Source organism: Phocoena phocoena, chromosome 7 (assembly GCF_963924675.1).
Source record: "Phocoena phocoena chromosome 7, mPhoPho1.1, whole genome shotgun sequence".
Taxonomy (NCBI): Eukaryota; Metazoa; Chordata; class Mammalia; order Artiodactyla; family Phocoenidae; genus Phocoena; species Phocoena phocoena.
The window spans coordinates 20,816,979-20,841,362 of NC_089225.1; the positions used below are offsets into that span (position 1 = coordinate 20,816,979).

At 34.8% G+C, this 24,384-nt stretch overlaps 1 protein-coding gene across 3 annotated transcripts in view; it reads left to right on the top strand.

The window, feature by feature from the left end:
* CCNT2 (cyclin T2) overlaps nucleotides 1-22,212 on the top strand; it is a 48,413-nt gene extending 26,201 nt beyond the window's left edge. Inside the window, exons 3-10 of one of the 3 annotated variants that reach the window (XM_065880628.1) lie at nucleotides 3,239-3,367; nucleotides 5,191-5,251; nucleotides 7,674-7,736; nucleotides 10,933-10,978; nucleotides 12,628-12,791; nucleotides 17,430-17,500; nucleotides 17,998-19,156; nucleotides 19,258-19,325. In XM_065880628.1, coding sequence (XP_065736700.1) covers nucleotides 3,239-3,367; nucleotides 5,191-5,251; nucleotides 7,674-7,736; nucleotides 10,933-10,978; nucleotides 12,628-12,791; nucleotides 17,430-17,500; nucleotides 17,998-19,156; nucleotides 19,258-19,325 — 1,761 coding nt within the window. Of the gene's footprint in view, nucleotides 1-3,238; nucleotides 3,368-5,190; nucleotides 5,252-7,673; nucleotides 7,737-10,751; nucleotides 10,813-10,932; nucleotides 10,979-12,627; nucleotides 12,792-17,429; nucleotides 17,501-17,997 lie in introns of those variants that run through there. The other 2 variants (XM_065880627.1, XM_065880629.1) reach the window with 2 other exon arrangements.
* Nucleotides 22,213-24,384: the final 2,172 nt, after the last annotated feature.

Genomic DNA, 24,384 nt, shown 5'->3' on the forward strand with positions numbered 1-24,384 from the left:
TCACCTCTACCTCCCCCTCTCCATCATTTGTATGGTATATTTCTGTAGAAATTTGTCTTGTTTTGAGAATGTAATATACCCTTGAAATAGTTGTACATCTGCTAGAGTGACAAAGTGTGGACACTATTTAAAGATCAGTTTTTCTTCTCTTTAGTTACAGCAACTTGAGAAAGTTTATTAAACTCAGTACCAGATCACAAAAGATGAATAGTGCATGGTCCCTGTCCCCAGTGAACTGAATCTCAGTTTGTAATTGGTCATTTGAACCAACCAAATGTCTACTCCAATATTGGTGTGAATTCTTTTACTTTGAACCAAGTTTGCTAATGAATGTTTGTTGTCTTCAGAAGTATGCTCACCTTTAAAAGCCACCGACCAACTAGAAGTGTTGTCGTTACTTAAAGGTTTTTGAGTTATTTTTGTTTTAATAAGCTAAACAACAAAGTCAGCTTTTCATACGAAAAGCAGTGGTACCTAGTTTGATTACCTTCCTTAGTCATCCTTAAAATTAAAGCCTCGCATGGATATTCACAAAGTATCTAAAAAGGTGTTTTGTTTTGTTTTGTTTTTACAGCCCTGATGGAGTAAGATGTTTGCAGGCAGTAGAGGAGGAAATGTGAATGGAGGTAGTGGATTTCACCAGGAACTTTGGAAGAGTGTTGGGTATTAGTTGCACTGGAGGAGGATGAGAATTGAGCCCTATTTAGAGGGAGAACAGAAAGACTTCTGTGAGGAGTGTGGGTAAATAAACCAGGAACCTATCCTGAAGATCATTGCTTAGCTCCTTGAATACTTAATTTTTAAAACTTTTTTGTAGAATTTTAGAATCATTCACTAGCATGCATATTTTGTGTCCATTGAGACTGTCTTCTAAGGAGAAGAGCTATGTGGTTTGAAAGTGCTTCTTGATATTGAGGTTTACAAAAAGTCTGAAGAGGATGGAGCTGTGACTGGGAGTCCTAAGAGATTTTACCAAGAAAAACTCATTGGAGACTTTTAGAAGTGCCCTTTAGGCAAGTAAGAGAAATTCTGGATTATCTGGTGTTAGGAAGACAGTTTAAATATTAAGTTCAGTCTAATTTGACTTTTCATTTGAGCCTGTATTGCTTCACTGTTTGACAGAGTTCTAGCATTTGAAGGTTGACTTAGCCATTTCCCTCTTAGACATGAACGAGATAATAAATGAGAGATTGTGGGAAACTGAGAGTATCTTCATTTTATTGAGTGTTTCTTGCATTTCTTACCTTGGCATTGGCTCTTAGATTTTTTGTTTTGACATTTGGAATACTCTGAACTTAATATTGGTGCCTTTATATTAATATGTGGATTATCCACATGTCATTCATTAAGCAAGCATTTTGAACAGCAGCTCACAATGCTGGATAACGAATGAATAATTTAGTCTCTGTGTTCAAGCTGCTTCTAGACTGGTAGGGCAGACAAAGTTAATAAACCCCAAGTTAGAGTACAGTGTAAGTACAATGATAGAGGAATACACCATTTGCTATTGAATAAAGAAGAGCAATTCACTCTTACTCGGGAATTTTACCTTGGGTGGGTGTGATCTTTTGAGGCAAGCTGTTAAATAGAAAAGGAATTATTCAAACAGACTAGGTAGCAGTGGTAAGAAATTTTCAGTATGTAGACAGAATGACAAAACAGATAGAACATAATTGTCCACTCTCAGTTATCTTACACTTTCTACATCTCAGGGACCCCCCTGCCCTGGATGACTGCCATATAACTGGTATCTCAAGAATATTGACTAATTTTGGTATTGCTTAATTAAATCTGTTGTAAAGAATAACAGTTTAGTCTGTATCTATGAAAACTAAGAATAAGTTGCTTTTCTGAGCATTCTCAGTTTTTTAAACCATTTCCTGTTGTAATTTTAAGAGACTGAAATAAATTGAAAGTCCAAGATGGAATTATTCAGTCTATTTAAGGTAACATTATTGCTGGTTGTTTGTAGCCAAACTCACTTAATTTTAGGTATGTTTTAAAGATTTATACACAGGAAGAGAACTTCGTGAAGTCATTTTTACTCCATTGACTCATCTGCAAATGCAGTTGGACTAGAGAAGGCCCCTTTCAGATCCAAAATCCAGTGATTAAATTTTATATCTCAAGAATGATATTTATAAGTTGTTTTAAAAGCTATCAGAAGAAAGATCCATCTCCCCTGTATCAAATTTTCTCCTTATGTTAACTACCCAAATCGTGTAGCTTGATTTATGCCCCCCTCTCTCCTCCCCTCCTTCTTTTGGCATTGTTTCTGTATAGTGATTGATAACCCCTCAGATGCAGTTAGACTCAGATATTCATCTCTTGAAAAAATAATGTACCTGAATCTTGACGTTTAGAAATTATCTTTTCATGACAAATTTTTTGTATATATTCCTAGAATGTTATTTGAACTTAAATTATGCCAGTTTTCTGAGTCAGCAATTATTTGGTTTACTACTAAGTTTTTGGATAAATATTTGCTCAAAATTGGTGTTCTCTTAGTATCTTTATAGTGCAATGTTCTTATGTTTCTATCCCAAGAACATAACTTACTAAAGCTAAAAAAAAAAAAAAAGTTAATTTTTTTCATCTCCAGTTAGAAAGGTTTCTACTCTATTGGTTTGTCTTACATGTTTATATTCCCTGGCTTTTTAGCTACTTTTAATATTGCTATATTGAAGTAATAGAGATACTAGGGAGCAGTTTCATGTTCAGAATCCTCTTATTTTGCCTTGTAGATTCTTGTTCTTTTTCTCTCTTAAGCAAGATTGTATAGCTCTTAGCCACAAAATGAAGCATTGATTAAAAGAATCCTAGTAAGTGGTGACTGCCTCAAAAGAGGGAAAATCTGGGTATACTTTACCCACTTTTCTTTTTCTTTTTTCTTTTTCTTTCTTTTTTTTTTTTTTTAAAGCTTTGGCTTCATTATTTTGCTTGAGTTTTTTCCTTTACCTCCACAATGTGCGTTAATATTATTTAAACTCTTAGCTAAAGTGTAAGTCTTTTTCCTTTTAGAATTCTACTTGCAAAACAAGTAAAACAGATTTTATAGACTGAGGTAACTAGTTCTATCTAATGAATAACTTTTAAAAAATTTAATCTCGTCATAGCCCAACTGCAGTTCATACTATTAATATGGCATTCCTTTTTTGCATGCCCCCTCCCTTAGAAAGTAGAAAGTGTTTCCAAAATTTATTTGTTTTTAAATCACCAAATTTTATCTTTTCCACAGATAATATCACCTACTGCATTATTTTTGGCTGCAAAAGTAGAAGAACAGGCTCGAAAACTTGAACATGTTATCAAAGTAGCACATGCTTGTCTTCATCCCCTAGAGCCACTGCTGGATACTAAATGTGATGTATGTAAAAATTGGGTGTTTTGGGTTTTGAAACCTTTTCATTATTTAGATTTAATAAAAATACAATTCGATTAGTGTTGCCTTCCAATGCTGCTTATTACTATTACGACTTAGGAATGTAATACCAGGAAGTGATCTGACAGAAACATATTTCATGTTAATGTTCATGAATTTCATTGTCATTCTGCATCATGTAAAGCTTTGATTCAAAGGTACTTTTTAAGTGTTTCACATTTTGTTTATCCTCACAGCAAACCTGTGATATATGTAGAGGGTATATCATATCACCTTCATCGTTTGGGTGTATTTAAGACCAGAGATATATAATTCTCTTAAATTGTCGGCAAGTAAGGGAATAGAAAAACCTCTGGATTTATCTCTAGACCAGTAATTACTCTTTTTATGGAAGTGTTCCTTTATTAATGCGTGTATGCTACTACTATTCTCTGACACATAAAGATTTATTTTACCATGCTTTCATGAGTGTCATTTTGAAATTATTTTTGTTTTCCTAAAGAGTAATACTGGTTTACAGGCAGCTTGTTCATCACCAGTGTTTCAATAGACCTTGTTTGAAAACACCATTTTTAAATGTTCTGACATCTTAAAACAGAAGCTAGCATTCTGGGCCTTTGAAATCCTTTTTCTAGCACTCCTATGTAAGTGAGTTGCTTTATCAGGAACTGTTAACTACTGAATGACTACCAGACTGTATTAATTCAGTTTGATTTGGATCAAGTTTAAGGTCCAAATTAAATATATCTGATTTTATTAATGACAGGTTTTATCCTACATGTTGGCTTTTAGGGACTAAAATATTAATGTAGCTATTCAATAATAGAGAATGTATGATTATTTAAAGTTACTTCTTATAGTTTCTATTAACTTTACAAATTCAGAATTATTTCTTGTGAATGCTTAGGGTATTGTTCAAATAATAGAAAAATCTGTGTTTTAAAATTCAGCTCAGTGATCTCAAAATGGGCATAAATAAAATTAAAGGTGCTTTCACTCTAAGTTTAGCAATATGTCCTTAGAAATGAATATTTATATATAATATAGTTTTCTTATCACCTTAGTCAATTGTCATGATATAAGAATGAGATGGCAGGAAAGTTTTCATACCTTTTATTCCCCGAGTAATTACATTAGGGCAATGATTTATTGAAGTTGAGGGAGAAGATCGTCTGTTTTTGTCCCCACAGGTGTATGGTACATTGTTTTGGTATTTTATAGCTAAAATTTTTTCTTTTAATCTAGGGGTTTGAGGGATTGTTTTATTTTGTCTTTTCTGAAGAGAGGAATTTAATTCTAAAAAATAACGCACTGACCTACTGTGACAGTCAAGGAATTACTACATGAAATATCCTAGAGTGAGTTGATAAATCCTTTTCTTTAAAGGCCAGTTCGAATTTAATCTTACTTGGGTTGGCGCTTCCTGTCCTTAATGAGTCTTGAAGCACCAATGCCTAGGTAAAGTTTTACGTTACAGACTGGAGATGTCTTTTTTCAATTAACCTACCCCCTTTCATATTATTATTTTTAGATTGGTGTTTGTTTTGTTTTGTTTTGCTTTGCTTTGTTTACATTTGCTGTATTAGAAGTAATTGAATTTAGAGTTTCCTGTATTAGAAGTAATTGAATTGAGAATTATCACAGAAAATAGGTTTTCTCTATCACCCTCAGTTTTATTTTCTTCATATTTCCAAACTACCTTGCAGTAGTTTGTAATGAATCTATAATACTCATGAGATTTAACAGTCCCATAGTCTAGTAGTGTTATGTTTATTAAGCATTTTAATATTATTATTTTTACCTGGCAGGCTTACCTTCAGCAGACTCAAGAACTGGTTTTACTTGAAACCATAATGCTACAAACCCTAGGTATGTACTTATGTCAGGTATTATTTGTGTGTGTGTGTTCTTCAGTGCAGTATTCTAAATAAAGGAAAAGATTTCTGGAGTAATTTTATCATTGAAGAAAGTTTCATTTGAAAATAAAGTTTGGTGCCAGAATAGTATTTTAATTTTGTTTAGCATTTAATTGAATGGCAAACATAGCCTTCAGTGTGATTTCTTATATTTTCAGAGAGTTGAGACACTGTGCTTCATTTTGGATTTGCATTGGGGAATAAAATGGTCCTTTAGGGCTGTGGTGTATGACTGTAATATGTATAAACATACATGGCAGTCCTGCTGTACTAGAGCTTATGAATTTATCACATCATTTTATTGTATTTTTTAAAATATTTATTTGGTTGCACTGGGTCTTAGTTGGGGCAGGTGGGCTCCTTAGTTGAGGCATGCGAACTCTTAGTTGCAGCATGCATGTGGGATCTAGTTCCCTGACCAGGGATGGAACCCAGGCCCCCTGCATTGGGAGCATGGAGTCTTATCCGCTGTGCCACCAGAGAAGTCCCTATCACATCATTTTAAATGTGACATAGTAGTTTATTTAAATGTTGATCGTCCTCGTCTAAAAGTTATATTGTCTGCAAGGTTTGTGCAACTTAAGTATCTGTAAAAATTGTTTATTCTAATCTCTTACTTTACTCATGAGGAAATTGAGCCCTAAGCAGGTTTTGACTGTGTACAGTCATATATTACTTCTGGAAGAACCTAGCAGGGTGTAGTGGGAAGAACATAGGCTTTATGGAGATGTGCGCTTAAATGTGTAAGCCTCTTTACTTTCTAAACTTGGTCAGAGTTCCTTTACCTTTCGTACCTCCATCCTGTATGTGCAAGGTGGAATAATAATGTAGCTATAACATTGTGACTTTGAAGATGAAAGATTGTTGTGTTTTTTTTTGTTGTTGTTTTTTTTTTTTTTTTTTTTTTTTTTGCTGTACGCGGGCCTCTCACTGTTGTGGCCTCTCCCGTTGCGGAGCGCAGGCTCAGCGACCATGGCTCACGGGCCCAGCCACTCTGCGGCATGTGGGATCTTCCCGGACCGGGACACAAACCCATGTCCCCTGCATCGGCAGGCGGACTCTCAACCACTGCACCACCACGGAAGCCCGAAAGATTGTTTTTTTAAAAAATTGCCACATAGTGTTTCATAAATAATCATTATTTATTATGGTAGTTATTTTTATCTTATTTATACTCCATTCCCAAATGTTGAATAGAAGTCTAATAATCATAGCTTTCCATCATGACAGATTCTTTTTATTACAAAAGTAGGTTGTTTGAAATACATATAACTTGTTGAAAGTTTTTATAATATAAATATATAAAAATAAAAGTGAGAATATTTTTATTCCCTCCAAATCTATTTAGCATGTTACCATTTTATTATATAAATATGAAATTTTACAAATAATGAAAGTTGAAGGAAAATAACATTTTAAAATAGTTATTTTATCATATGAAATCAATGTATCGTATTCATATTGTTGACGACAGATTCTTAAACACAGAGAATGAATAGCATTTTAAGGGGAGCATTAGAATTTACAAGATATAACTATGGCTCTTGTTAAAGTGCGATTTTGCAGGTTTAATTACCTAGAAATGTGAAGAGACCACACAATAACTTTATAAATCCAGATAATCTGTTTATTAGGATGTTATTCCTTTACTACTGCTGAAGGCACCATACAACGACCTCCACTTTAAAAAAAAAAAAGGAAACGGAAAAACCCTGCCCTACCTAAGGGGTTGACTGGACATGATAGCTTTTCAATATGTTGTCTTTGGTTTTAGAAACAGTGATTTAATCTTGAGGCCTATAAGGTTCACTTGCCTTAACAATTTTATTTTTATTAGTAATGAAATGTAGTTATAAGCTAACTGAAACCCACTGATCTAAGGTACAGTGAGAAAATAAGAGGACCATATTTAAAAGGTCATTTCTCCCACTGTGGCCCAAAGGTTGTATTTATGAAAAATGTTCTTTTCACATCTTCTGAAAGAGTTGGAATATATTTAAGAAATACGTTACGTAGTTGAATTCCCTCCTTAAACTGTGGGGCAAGCTTAATGTATTTGTCATGATTTTAGTTCGTTTTTTTTTTTTTTTAGTTTGTTTTTAACTTGAGGATAGTCTCAAACTAATTGTAATTGAGAATTTTGAATACATATTACTTATCTCTAAATAACTTTGTCAGTTTTCATAATTGGAACACTATTTTTGAGAAGATATTATTTATTATGATTGGGGGTATAATAAACATGTCAGTGATGGGAAACTTTGTCTTTGAGTTTTTTTAATAATGAAAAATATACGTTTATGGTTATGAGTGGCATTTCTCAGGCAAGTATTATAGTGGTAAATGACTGGGAAAAAAAGTGCTTTTCATTTCAGGTTTTGAGATCACCATTGAACACCCACACACAGATGTGGTGAAATGTACCCAGTTAGTAAGAGGTAAGTGAAACTTTTAAGTTAAGTTTTAATGCTTTTTATTGTCTATAATTGATAATTGAATGCTATTTTGTTCTAGCCTTGAGTTTTATTAAAATGGCAGAAATGTCATTTTGAAGCATTATTTTTCAGTGTTCTACACCTGCCTATTCATCTACTTCTATTTTTGGTTCTTCCTGGTGAATTAGCTTCCTTTAACTTTAGGTGAGAGTCTTGTTTCTCTAAAAAATTAGAGGGCTTCCAAATATTAGGACTCTTTCTACTTCCCCATTGGGCTGTGCCCGTCCCAATTCAGGTAGTATTTAAGATGTAGGCCAAATTTAACATATAGGTACAGAAAATAGTATTGATTTCCAATTTATGTCAAACTTTGATTGACTTCCTGAAAAGTGATTACGGTTTAAGAATTCAAATCTTTCAGGTAAAAATTGCCTTTCTTAGCGGATTTGTCACTTTGGGAAATGTTTTGCCCATGTTCGTTTGAACAGCATTGATTTAATACATTTTTCAAAGTTCTTTAGCATTACTAAAAATGGTTTCCTTTTTGTGTATAATGAGGAAATTATTATATAGCATGATATATAACAGCATGTGATGTACTTATTAAACCTTTTATAAATAGGAGTACAAAGTTTTTGTATTGTTTTCTTTACTCCTTATAAAGCATGTGGTATATATTTTTCTACTCTTGTTAATGAATCCTGTATATCTGTCGTTGTATCTCTAGAAATAATTTTTCACACAGATGCATGCAGTACTACTACTTTCCTGTTTACCATGTGAAGTGTTACACACTAATAACAACTACTTGGAACCTTTAGTGTGCCTTTTTCTGATACTTCTTTTTGAAAATGAAATTTTGCAGTTTTATTCCTTTACCACCAGACTTGTTTAGGTTTATTCTAAACAAAATGGGTAAGACTTTTGAAGGCCTTGAATCTAGTGTTTACCTAAATGTTCTCTTATTCATTCTAAATTGAATTCACTTTATACCTAGGTTAAGGTTTTGTTACTATGCTAATGGCTACATATAAAAACAGACAAACCTGTCGTCTGGTACCACAGTTGTCATTGTTAAGAAATGGACTAATAAAAATCCCATTTATATTTTTTTAATCCTAAAAGCAAATGTTATCATTTATAAACTAAACTAGAACATATTTAATTTTGGTTTCTGTTCTTCATGGTTATATATTTTATAGCACTTTCTCATCCTCAGTATTACAGTGTAGTATAGAATTGTATAGATAACTATTGTAGATGTTGGATTAAGAAATAGAGCTTGAGAGAAGTTCTGTTTTCCTGAAAACTTGAAAGGGTAAGCTGTTTTGTTTAAATAATGGAGAGCCATATAATTTACCTTAAGTTGAGATTAGTAAAGAAAGATGTTGAAGATATTAAATATAGGTTAAAAATATGTATGTGTATGTGCATATACATACACACACACTCAGTTGGAAATGAAACTGAATTTTCAGCTTAGTATTGTGAAATTTGAGTCAGCTTCTCTTAAATCCTATCTAAAGAAGCTAGAGACATTAAAGTCCATTTATTTTGCAAAATTGAACAGTAAAATTTAAACATTTACAAAAACTATGAATTTGATATATCATCCAAAGCAAAATATTTAAATCTGATTTGTTTGTTGTTGTTGTTTAAAATGTGACCAATTCTTAAATTTTAGTATGACTCTCATATGTGTTTAACATCATTTTGTCTGACTAACATTTCAAGTAACTATAATTTGCATCTTACTGCATTTTTAAAATGTTCTTTCGTGTTTGGTATATTTTTTTTCCTTTGCCCCTAAAACCACTTTCAGCTAACAAAAGAACATTTTCCCTACATTCTTCTCTGTTGCAATGACTTTTAATAGGTTATTGAATTTACATTTGTTCTGAGGTGAAAACTGCAATAGCAATTTAAACTTATTTTTACTTACTTTTCTATATGTTTTGATTCTTTCGTGGGTGGGGGTGAGGGTAAAAGGTTTGAGTTCTTTGAAGTTCTCCCCTGCCCCCGACCTCTGGAGATGAGAAAGTTATTATGCTACTTTGCTGCAGGATTGGCTGATGTCATTTTACAGGGACCTTTCATTTCTGTGATTTCTCCTTCCCTCCCCACCAGGAAAGAATGCCATACTTAAGTCACACTGCCTCCAAGACATCTGATGCTTTGACACTCTTCCTTAGCACAACTCTGCTAAACCCAAATCCCTTTTGTAAACCTTTATGTTGATGATCCACATGGGGCAGCAGGGAATTACAGGTGCCACAAATAAAAATAGGAGAGGGCAAGGAATTTGAGACCTGTTAGAGGGGGTGAGCTGAGGTGAACTGATCCTAGGTGAGCAGAGAGGAAAGGTATGTCAGTGATTATGAATGTAACTGGGGAAAGGGGGGAGACTATAGCAGAGGCATCCCTGTTGGGAAGAATAAGAAGCAGAAGAAGGGAGAGGGGCACTGTTTTCCATTTCAGTGTTTCAAGAAGCTAGTTGTTAAAAATTGCTTTTCTATTGAGGACCAGTATTGAAGCATCCTGATTCCCTCTAGAGTACTTGTATCTTTTCTAACGTTATGGTTAACTGGATTATATAATTTAAAAATAATGCAGTGGTGTTTTCTATATCTACATCCTTATAATGTTTCTAGGTTGTTTATTCTCTGTTGATGCTTAGTAGCATGATGAAAAACTGAGCAGTTTGTGCTCTCTGAGTTTGGGGGTTGGGGGTTTGTTTTTGTTTTTTCTTTTGGTGGAAGTACTTAAACCAACTTAAATATGATGACTGAGGATTAAGTCTGGCAGGCAACTCTTTGTATTTTGTATTAGACTTCAAAATCTTTTCTTCTTCTTCTTCTTCTTTTTTTTTTTTTTTAAATCCAGGAGAATGCTTTATTGCAACTTTTAGCTGACTAGATGCTTAACTTAGTAACAAGTTTAGCCCTTGTAACTGGCTAGCTAAAAGCAAATCGGCTTGTTTCTCAGATCTTTGGGGGATAGCAAGAAACATTTGAGTGAATGTTGTTGAAGATTTTCAGTAGTATAGAAAATGATGGCGCTCTTGTGATATTTGTAAGTAGTAAGTAAAATTTACTTTTTGTGTACAAATCTTTGAAGTTTTTGTTGTGTTGAGAACTTTTCGATGGTAGCATGTTAATGCTGATAGTATTGTCTTCGTTTTTTTTTTCTTTTCTTACAGCAAGCAAGGATTTGGCACAGACATCCTATTTCATGGCTACCAACAGGTTGTTATCCTGACCCTCTTTGTTGCACTGTTGTAGCACACTATAGCTTCCTTTAATGCAGGGCCCCCTCAATGTGTCTCTTACCCTTGTTGCAGCAGGAGACTGGACCATCTACTGTGGTGGTACCTTCCTGTCTGCTTTGCGGTGTATTGTACAAGGGACTTTTGGCACAGAGGGGTTAAATGCACAATGTGAAGTGTAGTGGTGCTTTCTGATGACATATTCTCGATTTGTGAGTGCATAAGTCTAAAATTGGTAGCCTGAATAGCAGCTAAAGATTACAAAGAGCTAAACTTAACGTAGAAATTCGAGCAACTTGGTAAGTATAAAGCTATTTCTAGTTTACAATTATAGTTAAATGACAATTTTAAAAACTTTCACATTGATCCAATCTTAACTTTAAAATAATCATTAAAGCTTTTTTAATAAATAAAATTTATATAACTTGGTTTTTTTTTTCCAGATAATACCCGCCAGTAGTAGATTAGTAGTAGTCACATCCTATCAGTGCCTTGATTTGCATAAGTATAATTTTCACTTTAAAAAAAAAAACTTACTCTTCTGTTCATATAAAGAATGGTATGGGTTTGTGCTTGATCAGTAGACATTTTCATCAATTCTGAAACTGAACTGGAAGAATAGTTTTTGAAAGTCTTTCACATCTAATATATTAATTTTGTTCTAGATTGATTATATTAATGATGTAAATTTGTTTTTAAAGTGAGTCATTAGGGAGGAGTGGACCAAACCATCTTTATGTGGTCCTTAATTTCTTGTGACACTGTTAAGTTTTGTTTAAAACTTTGGATTGGCAAAAGCCAATATATTTTCTTAGGTATATGTTGTTGGGATTTAACCTCTATCCCTAGAAATTCTGAACAACAAGGCCAAAAAAATCACTTAAATTTAAAACTTTGGTTAGAAGAGGCTAGCTGTGACATGCTACATGCCCAGTCTTTGGCATGTCATGGAAGGAGAGAGGTAGTATTTTTGTAGTATTTAACAACATTGGGCCTTCAAGCTGTTCAGCAAAAGGTAAGTTTCCTCTGTGGCTTTGCTGAGAAGAAGTTAGTTTTACCTAGATAGGTTTTAAGTTGTCTGAGTTACTTAAGAATTAATGTTTGTTAAGCCACATCAAATGGTAATCCCTGATTATGATGTGTTATTGAAATTACCTTGTCAGTTTTATAGTCTTCTGCTTTTTCTTTAGTTTTTTGCCATGACATTACAAAAGAAACAAAAATACCACCAAAGAAAGTTTAAAGCGTTTTACTTGTATGTAGTAATTAGTTGAAATATACTGTCTTCCTCTCCTTTTATAGAGAGGTAAAAATACTTTTAATTTAGATGTAAAAAAAAATTAGAAAAATTAATATATTAGTAGTATTAATAATATACTCTAGGAAGTAAGAGTGTGAAAATGTTCATAATCTATATAGGTTTTTTAGTGTTCAAATTTTTATGACCATAGTCATAAAAAGTGTTATCATGTTAACTTTTCATTTAATAAAATAAGGTTTTATACTCTAGACTTGAAAAAGAAAACCTTTATCATTTTATTTTTGCTCTAATCTTATTGGTAAATGTTTTTCTTTGTTTTACATGTTTGAATTTCTATGACTCTTCGTTCCAAACCTGCTCCACAACAGTCTGCATCTTACAACCTTCTGTCTTCAGTATAAACCAACAGTGATAGCATGTGTATGCATTCATTTGGCTTGCAAATGGTCCAATTGGGAGATTCCCGTGTCAACTGATGGAAAACATTGGTGGGAATATGTGGATCCTACAGTTACTCTGGAATTACTAGATGGTAAGTAGAGAAAATAAATCTTTTTGTTACATTTAAATTTTTTCTTTTTATTATGGATTAAAACTTCTATCTACTTTTGTATAGGTTTGAAAAACTACTCAGTCCCCATATACTCATGCTCAGTTGAAGTTATCAGTTCTGGCCAATCCAACATCCTCCTTCCCCCATAGTTATTTTGATGCCAATCCCAGACATCATTTCATCTATTAATATTTCATCTATTTTGAAAAAATAAAGACTCTTTAAAAACATAATTCCATTTTAACAATTTGGCAGTAGAATTTAAAAGTATAGTTACATGATCAGGGCTTCCCTGGTGGCGCAGTGGTTAAGAACCCACCTGCCAGTGCAAGGGACACAGGTTCGAGCCCTGGTCCGGGAAGATCCCACATGACGCGGAGCAACTAAGCCCATGTGCCACAACTGCTGAACCTGTGTTCTAGAGCCCATGAGCCACAACTACTGAAGCCCGCATGCCTAGAGCCCTGCTCCGCAACAAGAGAAGCCACTTCAATGAGAAGCCCACTCTCCGCAACGAAGAGTAGCCCCTGCTTGCCGTAACTAGAGAAAGCCCACGTGCAGCAACGAAGACCCAACACAGCCAAAAATAAACAAATAAATAAATAAATTTATTTTTTTAAAAAAAGTATAGGAACATGATCAAATGAACAGGATGAAAATAAGGATTCATTAGCCTAAAGGGGGAAAAAATGAGCACATATTAACCAACACTCAATATCTAAAGCCTTTTCAGGACTTTTCAAAGAAATATGATTTATAATGCTACAGGTTGATAATACAGGAATACCTAATTTAAAGTACACTAATTTTGGGCTTCCCTGGTGGCACAGTGGTTGAGAATCCGCCTGCCAGTGCAGGGGACACGGGTTCAATCCCTGGTCCAGGAATATCCCACATGCAGCTGAGCAACTAAGCCCATGTGCCACAACTACTGAGCCTGTGTGCCACAACTACTGAGCCTGTGTGCCGCAACTACTGAAGTCCACGCTCCTAGAGCCCCTGCCCCGCAACAAGAGCAGCCACCGCAATGAGAAGCCCTCACACCGCAACAAAGAGTAGCCCCCACTCGCTGCAACTAGAGAAAGCCGCCCGTGCGCAGCAACGAAGACCCGACACAGCCAAAAAACAAATAAAATAAATAAATTTTTAAAAATAAACAAAAAATAAAGTAAACTAATTTTGTTGAGTTTAAAATGTATAAGCACAAAGTCAGGTATTAACTTATGTAGAAGATGTGAAGCAGTGAGCTAAAGGTATTTTCATGGTAATATTCCTTGCTCTGTTCCACTGATGGTAAAGTGTGTCATTGTTGTCTTGCATTAATAAGTATGAATTCACAAGAAAAGATTGGGCATATAAGTTCTGTACATCATGGACCTGGAATTTGGAGGTCTCCTGATAGGACGTTTTTCTGGTAGAGAAATAAGCAGGCCAGAGGCAGGGGATTCCTGGGGATTAAGACATTTTAACCAGGCACTCTAGATTTCAGAAAGGAAATAGATAACATTTCTTACCTAATATATGCATAAATCTAAACTGGTATGTTAGGTTTTCTGCTTCTTTTTGTGGGCTTTCCCCAATTTCCTTTACAAAATTGAAGCTAATTTGAAAACTGGATTTACATGACTTCCGTTATATAAAGTGAGAGACCCCTATGGCTTTGGAATGTGGTTTTCTATTAATATCTTAGATGCTTTAAGACAGAAATTTCATTAAGGGTCTGCTCCCTTTTCTGTGAAGGGCCAGATAGTAACTATTTTAGGGTTTGTGGGCTATACTATCTATGCACCTAGACAACTCTGCCACCGTAACTGGAAAGCAGCCATAGGCAACCTGTAAAATGAGTGGCTGTGTTCCAGTAAAACTTTATTTACAGAAACAGGATGCAGGTCATATTTGGCCCACTGGTGATAGTTTGTCTACCCTTGTGGTAAAATATGCTCTTTGTTAGGTCTCTTGATTTTGTTTTGGTATTTTTTTTTCCTCCCTGAAAAATTTCTCCTGGATTATATACCTCATGCTGTATTACTGCTGCATGATTATCCTCTTTTCCTTACATTGCCAGAGGTTTTTCTAAAGGTTATTCAGAGTGGTAGGAAATCTTCAGTGAGTTGAAATAGCATCTTCTAAAAACTAGTGGCGGGGGGGGTGCTTCCCTGGAGGTCCAGTGGTTAGGGCTCCACGCTTCCATTGCAGGGGATGCAGGTTCGATCCCTGGTCGGGGAAGTTCTGCGTGCTGTGAGATGTGGGCAAAAGAAAAAACATTGTAAAGCAACTATACTCCAGTAAAAAAATTTTTTAATAATAATAAAAAATTAAAAACTAGGGGCTTTCCTGGTGGTGCAGTGGTTGGGAGTCCGCCTGCCGATGCGGGGGGAGCGGGTTCGTGCCCCAGTCCGGGAGGATCCCGCGTGCCGCAGAGCTGCTGGGCCCGTGGGCCATGGCCGCTGGGCCTGCGCGTCGCTCCACGGCAGGAGAGGCCACAGTGGTGAGAGGCCCGCGTACCGCAAAAAAATAAAAAACTAGTGGGGGCTTTTTTTTTTTTTCCATCTGTGACTTGAAATTAGGTTACCTATGCCACCGTCTTATTTTAGCAGTCAATAGATAAAGATAAAATAGGCATAAACTTAATAAAAATAGTTTGTATATATGGTGCTAAAATAAAGCTCACAGAAAGCGAGTAATCTGCCTTTTATCCTGCTCTTAAATTGTATCAATAGGTAAAGTCTTTTTTTGACGCAACAGGAGGCACCTAAATATCCCTTTGCTTCTATTCTGAAAAGGCTCAAGTACATTATTCATTTGGAGAACCACTGAATAGGAATCTTGGACACTTAACACATTGAAAATTTCAATGTATTATGTGGCAGCCTTTTCTCACATTTTTATGGGATCACATTGTGATCCCGTAAAAATAAAGTAACAAAGTATAAGATACTAAGAGTATCTGAATTTTATCGTGGTGTCTGAAGCATCAGTGTTTACTAAAATAATTCATTTAATGACTGTCCCCAAAACAACGTTGGCTTGTATTTGGCCTACCTGTAACAGGGTTTCGCGGGGGGGGGGCTTGGTTGTTTTGGGTTTTTTTAATGATTAATAACAAACCTTCATGTGTTTTTTATAACTTGAATTTTTTCTGAAATTGAGTCAAAACAGTTTATTGTTAATTTTGGACCCAAAGGCATGTGTCTGCTAGACTTACTGCTGTGTCCAAGTAGAAAAGTGGTCTTTTTTTTTTTCCAGATGAAGAAATGGTAGTACAGACATTAGATTGTTTTCATCCAGACTGAATCGAAAAGCTCCTGAGTCTTTAGCAGGAATTAGTTGTCACAGCTTGTGAGCATATAATGGTGCCGAGTTTTTGCATGAATCTAGTCTCTATTAAATTGGCATTAATAATATTACATGACATTGTAATTCATTTGACTAATATTATTTATCTTGAGAGTGGCCAATAACTTTATTAATGACACTATTTTGGAGTCAAAAACTATAATTCATCATAACCACACCACTTTGGAAAAGTGGGTCATCTCATTGTAATCATAAATTTTAGGAAAAAAACTGTAAAAATATAACCAGGTTGATTTACTGATAATGTTACTAGTGTTGATTGCTAGGAAGTTACGAGTATAGGTAAAGGAATTTTTTTCATTTAACTTTGAAATGATTTTAAATCTAAAGAAATTGTGAAATAGTACAGATTCTGTACTATTATACTTTGCACCCAGTTTCTCTAATGTTAACATCTTCTATAATAATAACATGATTATCAAAACAAAGAAGTTAATATTGGTATAATACTATTAACTACAGATTTTACTCAAATTTCCCCCACTTTTCTATTCTAGAATCCCATGTTCCATTTAGTTGGCATGCCCCTTTAATCTCTTCTAATCTGTGATAATTTTTCAATCTTTCCTTTTCTTTCATGTCCTTGACACTTTGAAGAAGAATGGTCAGTTACTTTATAAAATGTTCCTCAATTGGAGTTTTGTCTGATGTTTTCCCATTATTAGAGTGAAGTTATGCGTTTCTGGCAAGAATACCACAGAAGTGGGTTTTATCCTACTGTGCATTTTATCATGGGGTATCATGTTGATATGTCATTGCTGGTAATGATAATCATGATCACTTGGTTACGGTCATAAAGTTACTAATTTTCTGTTTATAATTAATATCTTGAGGACGGTGTGTTGGGATTACACAAATATTCTCTTTTTCCTTAAACTTTTGCCCACTGATTTTAAAGAATCTACTGATGGATCTTGCCCATCCCAATTATTACTATGATGTTTGCGTAATAGAGATTTTCTATTCGGAAGGAATTTTTTAAATGTGACTAAATTTTCCAGAGATTCTAAGTAAGCCTGTAAAATCAGGGGGGTGTGGGAGGAGTGTTTTGTTTTATTTATTTAAAACAAATTTTTTTAAGATTCATCTTTGAAAACACCAGTTCAGAGCTGTGTCTACTTCTGTATGTGCTGATGGTTGAATTAGGAGGGTGATAGTGAAGTAGATGAACTCTTGCGCTTTCTTTCTAATATTGCCCACTTGAGAGAATTCTAAATCTAAAGGCACCTTCTAAGTTTTAAATTTGAATTTTATCTTTAGAGCTAACACATGAGTTTCTACAAATATTGGAGAAAACGCCTAGTAGGTTGAAGAGGATTCGAAACTGGAGGGTAAGAGAATTGGCGGGTTTTTAGAACATCAATTTGTTAACTACGTAGCTAATCAGTTTGAATTTTTGTGGTTAAATATTCTTATTTCCAGTATTCGTAAGTAATTACAGTGTTTCGTAAGCTACCCATAATTTATTCAACTACGGTGTCCAGTAGACTTTGCTATAAATACTTTATAAATTCCTTATTTAATTCTCATAGTGATTACCGTGGAAATAGTCTCCTCACTTTACAAACAGGGAAATTAAAGCTTAGACGAGTTAAATTCCTTTCTCAAATGCTGGGCTAGGATTTAGTCTGCATCTAATTTAAAACCAGTGCTTTCAACTATTTATATCCTTTTTATGCCTCTAAATAAGATATTTATTTACTGGCAACATAAAGTGAAACCCCAGGTGATTTTATTTCCATGTATTTAATATAGAATTTTTATAAGCAAAGAAATTTGTATTAAATTCCTTTGCTGTCATTGCTTCTTCTGTGTTTTATTTAAATAGGCTAATCAGGCGGCTAAGAAACCAAAAGTAGATGGACAAGTATCAGAAACACCACTTCTTGGTTCATCTTTGGTCCAGAATTCCATTTTAGTAGATAGTGTTACTGGTGTGCCTACCAACCCAAGTTTTCAGAAACCATCTACATCAACATTCCCTGCACCAGTACCTCTAAATTCAGGAAATATTTCTGTTCAAGACAGCCATGCATCTGATAATTTGTCAGTGCTAGCAACAGGAATGCCAAGTACCTCATATGGTTTGTCATCACACCAAGAATGGCCTCAACATCAAGAGTCGGCAAGGACAGAACAGATATATTCACAGAAACAGGAGACATCTTTGTCTGGTAGCCAGTACAGCATCAACTTCCAGCAGGCACCTTCTGTATCACTGCATTCAGGACTACATCACAGACCTGACAAAATTTCTGACCATTCTTCTATTAAGCAAGATTATACTCATAAAGCAGGAAGCAGTAAACACCATGGGCCAAGTTCTGCTACTCCTGGAGTAATTCCTCAGAAAATGTCTTTAGATAAATACAGAGAAAAACGTAAGCTAGAAACCCTTGATCTGGATGCAAGGGATCATTATATAGCTGCCCAGGTAGAACAGCAACACAAACATGTACAGTCCCAGGCAGCCAGCAGCAGTTCTGTAACCTCTCCCATTAAAATGAAAATTCCCATTACAAATGCTGAAAAACCTGAAAAATATATGGCAGATAAGAAGGAAAAGAGTGGATCGCTGAAATTACGGATTCCAATACCACCCACTGATAAAAGTGTCAGTAAAGAAGAACTGAAAATGAAGATAAAAGTTTCTTCCTCAGAAAGACACAGCTCTTCTGATGAAGGCAGTGGGAAGAGCAAGCATTCCAGCCCGCATATTAGTAGGGACCATAAGGAGAAGCACAAGGAGCATCCTTCCAACCGCCACCACCCCAGCAGTCACAAGTATACCCACTCATACAGTGGCAGCAGCAGTGGTGGCAGCAAGCACAGTGCTGATGGGATACCACCCGCTGTTCTGAGGAGTCCTGTTGGCCTGAGCAGTGATGGCATTTCCTCTAGTTCCAGCTCTTCAAGGAAGAAGCTGCATATCAATGATGCATCTCACAACCATCACTCCAAAATGAGCAAAAGTTCCAAAAGTTCAGGTAGTTCATCTAGTTCTTCCTCCTCTGTTAAGCAGTATGTATCCTCTCACAACTCTGTTTTTAACCATCCCTTACCCCCTCCTCCCCCTGTCACATACCAGGTGGGCTACGGACATCTCAGCACCCTCGTGAAACTGGACAAGAAGCCAGTGGAGACCAACGGTCCTGATGTCAATCACGAGTACAGTACAAACAGCCAGCATATGGACTACAAAGACACATTCGACATGCTGGACTCGCTGTTAAGTGCCCAAGGAATGAACATGTAATCATTTGTTTAGGTCAATTTTTCCTTTACTTTTTTAATTTAAAAATTGTTAGAATGGAAAACTTCCTCCTGATCTAGCAGTGGTAACACCTGCTGTTACTGCCACTGCTTCAATATTTGTAAGTGCTGCTTTATTCTTCATTCTGAAAAGAAGAGATTATAGTAAACAAGTCTTTATCTCCACATATGATAGTGTTATAAATACTGTAAAAGCATGGAAGGTGCAAAACTCAGTATTTCTACAATTGCAGCTAAGAACATTAGGGTGAATGGCTGGCTGCTTCTAGGAATATAAGATGCCTCAAGCATTCGTTTATTTATAATTTGAATACTGTAGCTATTTTTTGTTGTTGCTTGGCTTTTGAATGAGTGTAAATTGTTTTCTTTTGTGTATTTATACTCGTATGTATGATTTGCATGTCTCAATGATAAAGGGATAAAACAGTATACTGACAACTGTTTACAAGAAAGTGGAGAAAAATGTACATACATTTTTGTATGTTTAGATATTACCATAAATACTCAGGATTGGAGCTGCTTGTAAGTATAACAATATACAGAATAACTTTATTTTATCTTGTCAGAGTCCATCACTAATCTAAAACAAAGGTGGCACTTTTTCATGTTAACCTTAAACTCTAGGCCTTACTGGAAGCCACTGAAGGGGGACACTTCACTACCAGATGGGTATGCAGTGCCACAGATGGTCATTTACACTGTGAGGCACTGATTCTGCCTTCAGAGGTTCTGACCAGATTGGCTGCTGAAATAGCCCCTAATTTTCTGAAGGCTTGAAGAGGAAAAAATAAAGTTTACATACTCTTGATGTGAAGTGCATTTAAGTGTTTGTTGGCTTGTTGCAGTACTATAAACACAGAGCTGTTAATAATGGTTATGTAGATTACTGTGATTTGAAAACTAAATTCACAAAAACTTACATTAGTGAAGAATTAGTAAGTCTTTTTCTTAAATAGAGAACTTTAACACTACGTATTTTAACAGTAAACAGGAATCGCTTTTCCTTTAGTGTTCAGAAGGACACCATGTTCTTAAACATACTCCTCCCCTGAAGCGTGTTTGTGTGTGATGCCATATTTCTTTTTCAGGTAAATGCAGTCTTCCTTATAAAAATGAAATTAAACTTATTGCTCTTTCAGTTCTTTTATATTCTAACAATAAATAAAACAAAAAGATCACTGACTGTGCATTGTACCTGTATTTATAGCTTATGGTTGTTAACAGGAAGCTCACTGAGAAAAAAAAAAGGTAAGCCTCCAGGTAAACAGCTAGTGGAGGTTTTATATTTGTTTGCACATCTCAGTATATTCCTGTTGAAGTCAAGTTTGCACAGTCTTCTGACTTCGGAACAAACAATAGACTTTAACTTGTTTAAAATTTGTCTTAAATGCCGGTAACATGGCTCTGGTTTATCAGCTAATCTTCAATTCTGTGGTAAATCTTTGGGCTGTTGAGTATCTTTGAGATAGGTTGAATTCAACTTCTGTTGAATTGAAAACTGTCTTAATTTTTCCTCTATGTATATGAATTATTTTTGTTACAAAGCCACTGATATGTGCACAGTTGTAATTTTACTCAAGTATGTTGCAGTTGTAAATATTAGAGAGTTTAATCTCGTGCTCTACTCTTATTTAGCAATTACCTGATTTGCCAGTAGCTTTATAATTTTTTTTTTAAGATAATTGTTCATTATTTTGTCAATGTTATTTGAACTTAGGATACTAGGATCCTCTTTCTAGGGACTTTGCCTAGCTAGCATGTCCTAACTTTGTTCTTGTCTGGCATAACTTTAGTAATCTTTGTCATTACATGTAACTTTGTTACTCTGTATGACATATTATTGTATCCATAAACATGGTAATTTTGATACAGTTATACTTTTACAGTGGTACATAATCCAAGGACTAGTATAGAGTTAAGATGAGTGCAAGATGAGGGAGGGAAGGGTTTTGTTCTTGGTAATTTAGATGTGAAACCTCTAAGGAGCTATCATGTGAAACGACGTAGGGTGATTGTGCTACTGTATAATTGGGGTGATAATACCAGGAATTTTAATAAGATTTTGTAAAGAATATCCAGAAAAGTAGTGAACTTATTTTCAGTATGACATAGAAAACAATGTGAATATTTAAGGTCTGTGACTATACTTCACTAAGAATTTGCAGAATTGTTTTGAGATGTGAGAATAAAGGTAATTTTGTTGAATCTTTATTGGTGCTAATGATGGACAGTTAAAAAGGTAGCTAGTGTATATTGTTATGGGTCAGTACTTATTAGTACTTCCAAAATTGAATTTGAAATGCTATGTATTCACTTTTCACTCTGTAAATGTAATTCTTTACAATGACTTTATTTATTAAAGGGCAGCCAGTTGTAATTTTTACAGGATTGTGTGAGCTATTCAAACTCTTCAACCTCTGAACAGGATATTAGCTTCCGTAAACCACAATGGGGATAAAATATGGAATTTCTTTTAAGTTTCATTTCCATTAAATGAGAACCCTTATAATTCATATCGCCATGAATTTAACCATCTCATTTGCATAAAGTAGTTCATCAGCCTGGTCCCAATAGGCTCAACCAAAGAAAAAGACTCCAATGAATGGACATTATTACTGAGTCTTCTTGTAAGTAGCCATAAATAAACCAAAATAGTATCAAATTTAGGTATGAAATTCCACATGTGCAAAGTACTGTTAAGGTGATACATTTTTGATGAGATTTTTAAAAATATTTGAACTATTAAAAAGCATTATCTTTAAACATCCTATAAAAGAGTGATTCATTTTTTAGTTGTGTTTTCCCTAGATCAAAGATCATAGATTTGTTACCTTTATGCAGAAGCACATTACATAGAAAGGCTTTACTTCTACCTCTTTCAACTAATTTTTCAATATTGAGCTGTGCCCCCTAAATATTTGCCTTAGCTATTTTAAAATACAATATTTTCAGAACCAAAGCAAAGGAGTGGTTTTTTTCACAGAAACATTCTCAGAGGCTTACTTTACCAAATAAACTGATGGCAGTATCCTTGAGTGGTGAGACCTTGCATAATTCCTAGTTCCTTTTCTCATTTAACCCTGAGGTTCATTTCTTGTTGCAGGTATTTAAATACTGAAAAGTTGTGTAGTCACCCCAAGGTTTATCTTTGAAAACAGTTACAAGTGCATCTTGATCTTCTCTGTGTATGCAGATTTGTTCTTGTTAGAGTTCTTAAGCGTCAAAAGAAAATTTCTACCATGATACATGGTTTCATGCAGAATGTCATAAGGGGTGCATACACTACTTTGTGCGAACAGATTATGATTATGTAGGATACATTACTTTTCTGGCCTATCCTCTTTGAACTAAAGAAATGACTAGTTTCAGATAGTTGAAAGGAAATGACTATTTCAGATAACCAAATTTGAAATATGTTTGTTAGTTACCAAATGTCTTGCCTTAAAACATTTTAAGCACATTTTCTGGTTATATTTGAGAATTTAAGTTACTGATTTTTATTCCTTAACTAATCTTAGAAATAAACCACTGCTTGCATATGCATGACTATTATGTGCTCTCAGAGTACCCTTAGTTGATTAAATATTTCAAGTTTTGCGTTTACTATGGAAATAAGGATTTTTAAAAACATGGTAATATCTCTAAAGGGAGACAGTTCTACTGTGAAGATATTTCACCATTCCCGAATTTTATCTACACAGAAAAGCCATTGTTTCTCACTTAGTACTGTGCTTAAATAGCTAGGTGATTTTTAAGATGTCTTTGCTAAGATAAATGAGAGCTTTCGTTATGGAGAATTCTTGATTCAGCAGTCTGCTTTCTTGGGATGCAGTAGGATTCATTAACCACATTTACCCAGATGAAGGATTAATAAACCCCACACATGAGGGAAGCTTGGTGACACATGCTAATCTCATGTACCAGTTTGTTTATGATAGGCTGATTTAGGGGTTTTTGCATTGGAAAAGTAGCACATTCTGTTCCTACCCTTCTAGGGTCCCAGGTTATGGTACTAATGTGTTAACTTGAGAATTCACAGCTATATTAATATCTGAAATTTGATTGCTGTAAGCGGACAGATGTAAGCCAAATAATCAGAAGTTTGCTTGTTTTGTAAGAGATGTTTGCCTCTGAAACATCTGTCATTACAGTAGAGATGATCCTGCCAGTGGATCTGGAATGCTCTGAGGGTTTTAGGTCTGATACTATGCATCCATTTTTTATTCCATAATGTTAATTTGGGCACAGCCAGCTTTTGCTTCTATGACTCCTCTGTTTCTGGTAACTTATTAGTATGTATTCTGCCTGAAGTTTCTTAAGGTAGCTAGATAAGCAAGATACATTGAAGGCTGTGTGGCTAGGAGTAATTCTGGTGTCGTAAAAGTGACTTAACCTGTTTCCTGTGATCCATTCATCTCAAAAGTAAATTCTGAGGGCTAATTTCCTTTATCTCCAAGTTCTGGGAAGAAGCCTCACTTAAAACCTGTTTAGTGGTTGGTTTAACTTTATTTGCCTATTGTTAATTAATGAGTACATTCTTTTTTTTTAAGTTGTGTTTTTCAAGCAGCTTCCTTACTTTGAAAAACTTCACACGTGCTCATTTGTTGTCAGCAAATTGGGATTTCATTTTGTGAATGTACTCAAAACCCCCAAGGACTATTGAACAGGATGTTTGCTGATAGAAAATCTAAAACAGGAGTTTGTGTATATGGTATGAATTCAATTAGACATTGAATTTCAGCTCAGTATCTATTACAAGGAATAATTAATAAAGTTTGTTTATTGACTACATAAATCCAAGGCTCTAACATGTCTTGTTAATGTGAATCAGGAATAATTTTCAGTCCCTGGGAGATGTGGGAAATAAGGTCTCAAATATAAAAGTTACTCTTTGAGTGACTTCATATATCATCGAGGAGTATGACCACTGAGATCAGATTGT